Source organism: Panthera pardus, unplaced genomic scaffold (genome assembly GCF_024362965.1).
Source record: "Panthera pardus isolate Hobbes unplaced genomic scaffold, ASM2436296v1 HiC_scaffold_20, whole genome shotgun sequence".
In the NCBI taxonomy this organism is placed as follows: Eukaryota; Metazoa; Chordata; class Mammalia; order Carnivora; family Felidae; genus Panthera; species Panthera pardus.
This window is the reverse complement of record NW_026526766.1, coordinates 40570280-40582581: the sequence shown is the minus strand read 5'-3', so window position 1 is coordinate 40582581 and position 12302 is coordinate 40570280. Positions and strand designations below refer to the sequence as shown.

At 37.7% G+C, this 12302-nt stretch overlaps 1 protein-coding gene across 9 annotated transcripts in view; it reads right to left on the bottom strand.

Moving 5' to 3' along the window:
- CCDC171 (coiled-coil domain containing 171) overlaps nucleotides 1-12302 on the bottom strand; it is a 302377-nt gene that overhangs the window by 223877 nt on the left and 66198 nt on the right. For 8 of the 9 annotated variants that reach the window (XM_019415442.2, XM_019415439.2, XM_019415437.2 and 5 more), the window contains one exon: nucleotides 12009-12169. The exons of the other annotated variant lie outside the window; for it this stretch is intronic. In XM_019415442.2, coding sequence (XP_019270987.1) covers nucleotides 12009-12169 — 161 coding nt within the window. The remainder of the gene's footprint in view (nucleotides 1-12008; nucleotides 12170-12302) is intronic. 9 annotated transcript variants of the gene reach the window in all.

Below are 12302 nucleotides of genomic sequence, written 5' to 3'. Positions count from 1 at the left end.
ATTTGTATTTCCCTGATAATGAGTGATGTTGAGCATCTTTTCATGTGTCAGTTAGCCATTTCGATGTTTTCTTTGGAAAAATATCCATTCATATCTTCTGCCCATTTGGGATTATTTGTTTATTGGGTGTTGAGCTTGATATGTTCTTTATGGATTTTGATACTAACCCTTTATCTGAGAAGTCATTTACAAATATCTTCTCCCATTACAAAGATTGTCTTTTGGTTTTGTTGATTGTTTCCGTCACTTTGTACAACATGTTTACCTTGGTGAAGTCCCAATAGTTTATTTTTGCTTTTGTTTCCCTTGCCTCAGAAGACCTATCTAGTAAGAAGTTATTACAGATGATGTCAAAGAAGCCTGTGTTCTCCCCTAGGATTTTGATGATTTCCTGTCTCACATTTAGGTCTTTCATCCATTTTGAATTTATTTTTGTGTATGGTATAAGAAAGTGGTCCAGTTTCATTCTTTTGCAAGTTGCTGTCCACTTTACCCAACACCATTTGTTGAAGAGACTGTCTTTTTTTTCATTGGATATTCTTTCCCGCTTTGTCGAAGATTGGTTGACCATATAGTTGTGGTTCCATTTCTGGATTTTCTATTCTGTTCCGTTGATCTATGTGTTTGTTTTTGTGCCGGTACCATACTGTCTTGATTGCTATAGCTTTGTAATATCGGTCTGAAATTGATGCTTCCAGCTTTGCTTTTCTTTTTCAAGACTGCTTTGGCTATTCAGAGTCTTTCATAGTTACATACAAATTTTAGGATTGTTTATTCTAGCTCTGTGAAAAATGCTAGTGGTATTTTGATAGGGATTGCATTAAATGTGTCGATTGTTTTGGGTAGTATAGACATTTTAACAATATTTGTTCTTCCCATCCACAAGCATGAAATGTTTTTCCATTTTTTTGTGTCATCTTCAATTTCCTTCATCAGTATTTTACAGTTTTCAGAGTACAGATCTTTTACCTCTTCAGTTAGGTTTAATCCTAAGTATCTTATGATTTTTGGTGAGGTTGTAAATGGGATCAATTTCTTTATTTCTCTTTCTGCTGTTTCATTATTGGAGTATAGAAATGCAACAGATTTCTGTATGTTGTTGATATTATATCCTGCAACTTTACTGAATTTGTGCATCAGTTCTAGCAATTTTTTGGCAGAGTCCTTGGGTTTTCTACATAGAGTATCATGTCATCTGAAAATAGTGAAAGTTTAACTTTTTCCTTGCCAATTTGGATGACTTTTATTTCTTTTTTGGTGTCTGATTGCTTAGGCTAGGACTTCCAGTACTATGTTAAATAACTGGTGAAAGTGGACCTCACTTCCTTGTTCTTTTTGTATTATTTTTTTTTATTTTTTAGTGTTTTATTTATTTTTGAGAGAGAGCCAGAGACAGAGAGAGAGAGTGAGCATGGGTGGGGGAGGGGCAGAAAGAGAGAGAGAGAGACAAAGAATCTGAAGCAGGCTTCAGGCTCTGAGCTATCAGCACAGAGCCAGACACGGGGCTTGAACTCATGAACCGTGAGATCATGACCTGAGCCAAAGTCAGACGCTTAGCTGACTGAGCCACCCAGGTGCCCCCTCCCTATCTTGTCCTTAACCATGGACGAAAAGCTCTCAGCTGTTTCCCCACTGAGAATGATATTAGTGGTGGGTATGCTATATATGGCTTCTATTACATTGAGGTATATTCCCTCAAAACCTACTTTTTGAGGGTTGGGGCACCTGGGTGGCTCAATCAGTTAAGCATCTGACTTCGGCTCAGGTCATGCTGACAGCTCAGAGCCTGGAGCCCGCTTCAGATTCTGTGCCTCCCTCTCTCACTGCACCCCCCACCTCAAAAATAAATAAACATTAAAAAAAAATTTTTTAAAACCTACTTTGTTGAGGGTTTTTATCAAGAATGGATGTTATACTTTGTCAAATGCTTTTTCTGCATCTATTCAGAGGTTCTTATGGTTCTTATCCTCTCTTTCATTAATGTGGTGTATCATGTTAATTGATTTGCAAATATTGAACCACCCCTGCAGCCCAGGTATAAATCCCACTTGATCGTGGCAAATGATTTTTTTAATGTACTGTTGGATTCAATTTGCGAGTATTTTGTTGAGAATTTTTATGCCCATATTCATCGCTGATATTGGCCTGTAGTTCTCTTTTTTAGTGGAGTCTTTGTCTGCTTTTGGAATCAGAGTAATGCTGACCTCATAGAATAAGTTTGGAAGTTTTCCTTCCATTTCTATTTTTTGGAATAGTTTGAGAAGAATAGGTATTAAGTCTTCTTTGAATGTTTGATAGAGGGGCGCCTGGGTGGCGCAGTCGGTTAAGCGTCCAACTCTTGATCTCGGCTCAGGTCATGATCTTGCAGTGTGAGTTTGAGCCCCGCATCAGGCTCTGCGCTGTTAGTGCACAGCCTCCTTGGGATTCTGTCTCTCCCTCTCTCTCTGCCCCTCCCCGACTTGTGCACGCACGTTCGCTCTCTCTCTGTTTCGCTCCCTCTCTCAAAATAAATAAACTTAAATAAATAAATAAAGTCTGGTAGACAGGCAATTGAGTTTGGCTCAGACAACTGAGCAACCAGCTCCTGACTTTGGCTCAGGTCATGATCTCACGGTTCATGAGTTCGAGCCCCATGTCAGGCTCCACACTGACAGTGAGGAGCCTGCTTGGGATTCTCTCTCTCTCTCTCTCTGCCCCTCCTCTGCCCTCTCTCTCCCTCAATCTCTCCAAATAAATAAATAAAATTTTAAAATAAATAAATAAATACATAAATGTTTGACAGAATTCCCCTGTGGAGCCATCATGCCCTGGACTTTTGTTTGCTAGAAGATTTTTGATTACCGATTCAATTTCTTTGCTGGTCATCAGTCTGTTCAATTTTTCTATTTCTTCCTGTTTCAGTTTTGGTAGTTTATATGTTTCTAGACATTTATTCATTTCTTCAAAATTGTCCAGTTTGTTGGCATATAATTTTTCATAATATTCTCTTGTAATTGTTTGTATTTCTGTCATATTGATTGTTGGTTTCTTTTTTCTCATTTGTGATTCTATTTGTTTGGGTCCTTTATCTTTTCTTTTTGATAAGTTTAGCTCGGGGTTATCAATTTTCTTAATTTTTTGAAAGAACCAGCTCCTGGTTTCATTGATCTGTTCTACTGGGTTTTTGTTGTTTTTTTTTTTTTTTTCATTTCTGTATCATTTATTTCTGCCCTATCGTCATTATTTGCCTTCATCTGCTGGCTGTAGGCTTCATTTGTTGTTCTTTCTCCAGCCCGTTTAGGTGTAAGGTTAGGTTGTTTGTTTGAGATTTTTCTGGCTTCTTGAGGCAGACCTGTCTTGCTACACACTTCTGTCTTAGGACCACTTTTGCTGCATCCCAAAGGTTTTGGACCACTGTGTTTTCATTTTCATTTGTTTCCATGTATTTTCTTATTTCTTCTTTAATTTCCTGGTTGATCCATTCATCCTTTAGTAGGATGAATGTATTTGTGGTCTTTCCAGATTTCTTCTTGTGGTTGGCTTCAAGTTTCATAGAGTTGTGGTTGGAAAATATGCAATGGTATGATTTCAATCTTTTTTGTACTTGCTGAGGCTTGATTTGTGACCTAGTATGGGATCTATTCTGGTGAAAGGGATGACAGTGCCAGGGAGCCTAAAAAATAATTTGTTCAGAATGGAGAAGGTGGAGAGAAGAGTCCAGAATGGATGTCTCCTACAAGAAACTTAAAACAATAGAATTGCTGAGGTGTAGGAACATAATGAGAGATTTTCAGTCCTGTTAGAGAGTAATTTAAGAGTAATTCAGTAATTGGTGCATATAAACTAATCCAATTTAAAGTGAGGCAATTACTAACTATTCCTTCATTTGATAATTGAGCAAATCTTTACTTAGCAGCTCTTAAGTGCCAGGCACTATTCTAGGCATTGGGAGACAGCAATGAACAAAACAAAGTTCCCATCCATGTAAGAGGAAAGACAATAAACAACAAAGAATATCATAAATTGTCCTATGAAGAGAAATAAAGATGAGTTACCAAAAAAAAAATTACAGAAAAAAAAATACCCCAAAATATAACCCCACAGTAAGGATGAGAGGAGGGAAGGAATAAGTGTGCTGTGTGGGAGAAGGGGTACAATGGAGATAAGTAAGTGGGAGCCAACAGACCATCTGTAAAGGTGGAAATTGAAAACATGGCAGGATATGCATGTTATTCAGAAATATGAGGTTATATCAGAAGAAACAGCAATAAGAATTAAAAGCAGTATGGGGCACCTGGGTGGCTCAGTCGGTTGAGCGTCTGACTTCAGCTCAGGTCATGATCTCACAGCTTGTGAGTTCGAGCCCCGTGTTGGGCTCTGTGCTGACAGCTCAGAGCCTGGAGCCTGCTTCGGATTCTGTGCCTCCTTCTCTCTCTGCCCCTCCACTGCTTGCACACTGTCTCGTTCTCTCTCTCTCTCTCTCTCTCTCTCTCTCTCTCAAAAATAAATAAAAAGATTAAAAAAATTTTTATTGAAGAATTAAAAACAGTTGCTTCAAAGGAGTGGAAACTGGTAGTAGAGAGCAAGGGGTATGAAACTGCTGACCTTGAAGTACTATTTTACTTTTCAGACTACATACAAGATTTTGACAAAATCACAGTTTCAGTTAAAAGTTATTATTACTCAGCAAATATAAAATTAAATGCCTCTGTCATTTGGGGCTGAGTTCATGTTCAAACTAGGTCCACTGAAATGGGGGACACTCCTCACTGTCAGCAATGTAATGCACAACCCAAGAAATCATCGGTTCCTGGGCTTCTTGAAAAGCCCCACCAAGGGCAATGAGTTGGGCGGGGGTATAATGAAGGGAGCCCCATCTCTTTGAATTCCGAAGAAGGACTAGGACTTGGCAGGTGAAGGATTTAGGCAAGAAAGAGAAGGGAGAGGAAGGAAACCTATAGTTAAGATGCTTTCTTTCCTACTAGATTCCCAGGCTATTATTTTTTTAAAGAGCTCAGTTAAGTGGTGCTGGGGTGGCAGTCAGTTAGGCTTCTGACTCTTGATTTCGGCTCAGGTTGTAATCTCACAGTTTGTGACATCAAGCCCCATCTTGGCCTCTGTGCTGACAGCACAGAGCCTGGAGGAGATTCTCTCTCTCCCTCTCTCTCTGCCATTCCCTGCTCACACACTCTCTCTCAAAATAAACATTTTTTAAAAATCTAAAAAAAATACAAATAAAAATAAAAGAGCTGAGCTAAGAACTTCACCACAGACTATTTTAACAAAAAACCATCTTTGGTCTTTTATCCACCATGTAAGTAATAATTCTGCTAATAAATTTTAATACTTTTGTTATTTTTATACTTTTGGATGTTATATTTAGAAAAATAAGGAAGTTCCTAAATATTGAGTGTAATGAAATAGATAAACTGAGATTCAGTCCATCTAATATCATATCTTTGAACAGTGTTTTTTGGTAATTAATTAATTTTTTTTTAATTTTCATCCAAGTTAGTTAGCATATGGTGCAATAATGATTTCAGGAGTAGAACTCAGTGATTCATCCCCTACAAATAACATCCAATGCTCATCCCAGCAAGTGTCTTCCTTAATGCGCCTTGCCCATTTAGCCCATCCCTCCACCCAAAACCCCTCCAGCAACTCTCAGCCTGTTCTCTATATTTAAGAGTCTCTTATGTTTTGCCCCCCTCCCTGTTTTTATATATTTTTGTGTCACTTTCCTATGTTCATCCGTTTTATATCTTAAATTCCACATATGAGTGAAGTCATATATTTGTCTTTGACTAATTTTGCTTAGCATAATACACTCTCGTCCCATCCACATTGTTGCAAAAGGCAAGATTTCACTCTTTTTGACTTCCAAGTAATACTCCACTGTATGTATATAACCACATCTTCTTTATCCATTCATCTGTCAATGGACATTTGGGCTCTTTCCTTACTTTGGCTATTGTCAATAGTGCTGCTATAAACATTGGGGTGCATGTGCCCTTTCGAAACAGCACTCCTGTATCCTTTGGATAAACACCTAGTAGTGCAATTGCTGGGTCGTAGGGTAGTTCTATTTTTAACTTTTGAGGAACCTCCATACTGTTTTTCAGAGTGGCTGCAGCAGTTTGCATTACGGCCAGCAGTACAAAAGGGTTCCTCTTTCTCCCCATCCTTGCCAACATCTGTCATTGCCTGAGTTGTTAATTTTAGCCATTCTGACTGGTATGAGGTGGTATCTCATTGTGGTTTTGATTTGTATTTCCCTGATGATGAGTGATGTGGAACATTTTTTCACGTGTCTGTTAGCCATCTGGATGTCTTCTTTGGAAAAATGTCTATTCATTTCTTTTGCCCATTTCTTCACTGGATTGTTTTTGGGGTGCTCAGTTTGATAAGCTCTCTATAGATTTTGGATACTAACCCTTTATCTGGTATGTCATTTACAAATATCTTCTCCCATTCTGTCAATTGTCTTTTAGTTTTGCTGGTTGTTTCTTTCACTGTGCAGAAGCTTTTTATCTTCATGAGATCCCAATAGTTCATTTTTGTTTTTGTTTCCCTTGCCTCCAGGGACATGTTGAGTAAGAAGTTTCTGTGGCTGAGGTCAAAGAGGTTTTTGCCTGCTTTCTCCTCGAGGTTTTTGATGGCTTCCTGTCTTACGTTTAGGTCTTTCATCCATTTTGAGTGTATTTTTGTGTATGGTGTAAGAAAGTGGTCTAGGTTCATTCTTCTGCATGTCGCTGTCCAGTTTTCCCAGCACCATTTGCTGAAGACACTGTCTTTTTTCCATCGGATACTCTTTCCTGCTTCGTCAAAGATTAGTTGGCCATATGTTTGTGGGTCCATTTCTGGGTTCTCTTATTCTGTTCCATTGATCTATGTGTCTGTTTTTGTTCCAGTACCATACTGTCTTGATGATGACAGCTTTGTAATACATCTTGAAGTCCAGAATTGTGATGCCTCCAGCTATGGATTTCTTTTTCAGGATTGCTTTGGTTCTTTGGGGTCTTTCTAGTTCCATACAAATTTTATGATTGTTTATTCTAGCTCTATGAAGAATATGTGTGTTATTTTGATAGGGATTGCATTGAATATGTAGATTGCTTTGGGTAGTATCAACATTTTGACAAGATTTGTTCTTCCCGTCCATGAGCATGGGATATTTTTCCATTTTTTTGTGTTGTCTTCAATTTCTTTAATAAGCTTTTTATAGTTTTCAGTGTATAGATTTTTCACCTCTTTGGTTAGCTTTATTCCTAGGTATTTTATGATTTTTGGTGCAATTGTAAATGGGATCGATTCCTTGATTTCTCTTTCTGCTGCTTCATTAGTAGTGTATAGAAATGCAACCAGTTTTTGTGCATTGATTTCATGTCCTGCAACTTTGCTGAATTCATGGATCAGTTCTAGCATTTTTTTGGTGGAATCTTTTGGGTTTTCCATATAGAGTATCATCTCATCTGCAAAGAGTGAAAGTCTGACCTCCTCTTGGCCAATTGGGATGCCTTTAATTTCTTTTTGTTGTCTGATTGCTGAGGCTAGGACTTGCAGTGCTATGTTGAATAACAGTGGCAAGAGTGGACATCCCTGTCGTGTTCCTGACCTAAGGGGGAAAGCTCAGTTTTTTCCCATTGAGGATGATATTAGCAGAGGGTCTTTCATATATGGCTTTTATGATCTCAAGGTATGATCCTTCTATACCTACTTTCTTGAGGGTTTTTATCAAGAAAGTATGCTGTATTTTGTCAAAGGCTTTCTCTGCATCTATTGAGACGGTCAAGTGCTTCTTGTCCTTTCTTTTATTAATGTGATGCATCACATTGACTGATGTGTGGATATTGAACCAGCCCTGTATCCCAGGTATAAATCCTATTTGATTTTAGTGAATAATTCTTTTAATATATTGTTGAATCCGGTTGGCTAGTATCTTGTTGAGAATTTTTGCATCTATGTTCATCAGGGAAATTGGTCTATAGTTCCCCTTTTTAGTGGGGTATTTGTCTGGTTTTGGAATCAAGGTAATGCTGGCCTCGTAGAATGAGTTTGTAAGTTTTCCTTCCATTTCTATTTTTTGGAACAACTTCAAAAGAATAGGTGTTAATTCTTTTTTAAATGTTTGGTAGACTTCTCCTGGAAAGCCATCCAGCCCTGGCCTCTTGTTTTTTGGGAGATTTTTGATTACTAATTCAATTTCTTTACTGGTTACAGGTTTGTTCAAATTTTCTATTTCTTCCTGTTTCAGTTTTGGTAGTTTATATATTTCTAGGAACCTGTCCATTTCTTCCTGAACAGTGTTGTTTTAATTTTAATTTAACTTTAGGGGCGCCTGGGTGGCTCAGTCAGTTAAGCATCCAGCTTCAGTTCAAGTCATGATCTCAGAGTTCATGAGTTTCAGCCCCGTGTCGGGGGGCCCACTTCAGACCCTCCATCTCACTCTCTCTCCCAAAAACATATAAACATTAAAAATTTTTTATTTAATTTCAAACTAGATGTAAAGTTACCATGATCTCCTTCCCCCTACCAATTCCAGGCAATCAGTTACCACAGCTAATAAAGACCTGGCATTAAAAAAAAACTCTAAAATGAAAAGATTATTTAAAAGCTTTAGTTTCATACTACAACTTATAGATGCAAAAAAAAAAATTTATAACTAAGAAAATTTGATTATAGAAATACAGAAGAGGGATCTATTCTATCTAAAATTCTATATATAATATATATTTTTTTAAAGTAGCCTGTTATTGGTATCAAATTCTTCATTGAGATCTTTACAATATGTATGTAAAATATATATAAACACATATATATCCCACCTAAAATAATTTCATGCAGGAATGTTCACAGTTATGAAATGGTTGACCAAAATCATAAATCCAAAATACACACACAGATTTTTCTCCTGACCTAGACCTACCCGGGAAAAAAAAGAAGCTTAAGAACCTTAGGCAAAGTTCAGGCAGCATTTTCTCTACAAAATCTTTATCACCAGTTGTTGTATCAGTTCTATCCAACAGGTAAAACAATGTCCTACCCCAAACTCCCTGCTCTCAAAGTTGTAAACTAAAGGTATCATTTACCAGGGTGCCTAAGTGGCTCAGTCAGTTAAGCGTCCAACTTTGGCTCAGGTCATGATCTCACGGTTCGTGGGTTCGAGCCCCCAAGTTGGGCTCCGTGCTGACAGCTCGGAGCCTAGAGCCTGCTTCAGATTCTGTGCCTCCCTCTCTCTCTCTGCCCCTCCCCTGCTCACATTCTGTCTCTCTCTCTCTCTCAAAAATAAATAAACATTAAAAAAAATTTTTAAGGTATTATTTACCTTAAAGACCTAAAATCTACCAAGTTTCCTTTTGAAATACATGATCCCGAACTTAGAGCTACTTTGAAAAATCAATATGTGAGAGTTCATGACTTTAAAACATTTTAAAGTATTTTTTAAATTAGATTCTGGGGGCACCTGGATGGCTCAGTCGGTTTAGTGACCGACTTCGGCTCAGGTCATGTTCTCGCGGTTGGTGAGTTCGAGCCCCGCGTAGGGCTCCATGCTGACAGTTTGGAGCCTGGAGCCTGCCTTGGATTCTGTGTCTCCCTCTCTCTCTGCCCCTCCCCTGCTTGCACTCTTTCTCTCTCTCTCTAAGAAATAAATAAACATTAAAATTTAAAAAAAAAAAGAAGATTCTGAAGACAAGTCAGAAGTACAAATAGAAAATGAAATAGCTTAACCAATCATTCCTCATGCCATATCATTCCCTGTAGTACCACAGATCATTGGAACGGAAGAGGCTGTCACGTTACATACAAAGAAAAGGAAGATGCGATGGAGAAGAGAAGTCACAGGAACGGAGTCACAGAAATGAGTAGTGGACTTTAATTACTATTTAATATTCACTGTTTATTATTATAGCACAGTTATATAGAGACGAAGAACGGATAAGGGACACTGTGTTAAAGTATTTTGGATTGTTAGCTGGTGCTTAGTTGGAATATGTAACTAATATTTAGAATTGTTAGTTGATGCTTGTTGGAATACAAAATTTGAGTAAAATTTTTCAAGCACCAAAACACAAATAATAGCAGAACAAACCTAAAGAAAAAAATTGGCTTGGGGTATGATTAGAAAAGCACATAGATTAACATCCTGGAGCTTGGGGCACCTGGCTGGCTCAGTTAGTTGGTGGACCATGCAACTCTTGATTTAGGGTCCTGAGTGTGAGCTCCACATTGTCGGCAGAGTTTACTTTAAAACTTTTTTTTAATGTTTATTTATTTTTGACAGAGAGAAAGACAGAGCATGAGCATGGGGAGGGGTAGAGAGAGAGATAGACACAGAATCCGAAGCAAGTTCCAGGCTCTGAGCTGTCAGCACAGAGCCCGACATGGGGCTCGAACTCACAGGCCGTGAGATCATGACCTGAGCTGAAGTCAGATGCTCAACTGACTGAGCCACCCAGGCGCCCCGAGTTTACTTTATAACAAAATATTGGAGCTTCATTGTTAGCAGGTCTTTTAAAATTCCACTAGTCCAACTTTTGCAGGATTCTCTTCTTCAATACCCATGACAAAGAATCTTCTACCTTCTGTTTTGAACCTCCCAAGACAGAGAACTCACTAGTTCCCCAAAGTAGCCTATTATTTCACTGGTGAAAGCTTTACTTGTTGGGAGTACAGTCTGGCTTCTTTCACTTGCAGATTCTAATTATTATCTCAAAGCAACAGTTAAAAAATCTGCACTATATTCTATATAAAGGCCCTTCAAACGTATTTATATATAAATGTGCAGATTCAAGCAATGGTTCAAAGGAAATACAGGAGGATAAGTCTTTAGAGTAACATTCACAGAAGGTCATCTAAGTCATCCCAGAGGAAGCAAAAACTTTCAGTTCAGAATTACTGGTTTAAAATATTATAAGCATTACCAATAACAGTAATCTCAGGTAAAGAATTTTAAATTTTTTCAACATCAGTTTTTTAAGTCAGTCTTTCAAGTGCCATCTTTATGATTTTGCTATACCTGTAATAATTACTACTATTTAATAATGCTTTTCTCTAACTCATTTTTTATGTCAAATGAAGTATTTTAAGAGGAATCTTCATGTCATTGCTGTAAGTGGAAAATCATGATCTATTTGTCATATACAAACTAACATTAAAAATAAATACACAACTTTAATATACCAACCTATTATCAGGTCATGTACCAATGGTGGGATGTATTTCACCCTATGGGGAGAAATGCTTTAAAACATCTACTATCAAGGGGAAAGTGGTGATGGGCATTGAGGAGGGCACTTGTTGGGATGTGCACTGGGTGTTGTAGGGAAACCAATCTGTCAATAAATTATATTTTAAAAAATCTACTATCAACTTTTTTTTGGAAACATATTAAAGAATTATGAACTTTTAAAGCATCCTACAGAACATTCCAGATGAAAGGCTTTTGAACTGATAAAGGTTAAAATCAGTAGGAATCAAAAAGATCCTGACTCTGTCACGTACTAGTTGTGTGTCCCCATCCTCATTAAGCCTCAATTTCCACATCTGTAAAACAGTATGGATAAAAAGAGAAGCTACCTCATGGGGTGTTATATAAATTAAATGAAACCATGCAATGCTAGACGCCAAGTGAGCCACAATGCATGCGAGCCACAAAGAGTGGTATTAGTCCTACTGCTATTATGCCCGTAGTTTGAGAAAATCTCAAACATTATCCATCTCCACATAGCCCTTTGCAGGTGGCCTAGAAATCAAGGTCTTTAAAGATACTGTATTACATCAGTAAATACAAAATACATTAACATATTTACTTTATAGGGTAAAAATTGCATTTGAGACCACTTGGAATAGCCATGATACTTCAAAATCCAAAAAAGTAGAGAAGTATAGATCTGTTTTATGAAATCTTTTATCCACAAACTAGCACTGACATCAATGAGAACTACATCTAAAATACTACACATTCATACTTATGTAGGTTTCATAAACCCTTTACATTAACTTAAAGAATTTTACAGTAAAAGACTTACAAATTTAATTTTGCAAAGCTCTCTTGTGCATTATGCTTTTCTCGCTCATATGCACTTTCAACTTCTTTGAATTCATTCTTGATCATTTCCAAGTCAGCAACAGCTTCTGCCTGGCTGGCCTTCTCGACCTGCAAAGCTCCTTCAAGGTCTCGAATCCGTAACTACCAGATGTCAGAGAAGTAGTTAAAGCAAGGAAGGAAACGCTAGCGTCAGTCAAATTGAACAGCGTAATTTATCAGTAGCAGATCATCATTTACCTAAACTTCTTCCTTTCTGCTTTGGTTTAAAAAGGAA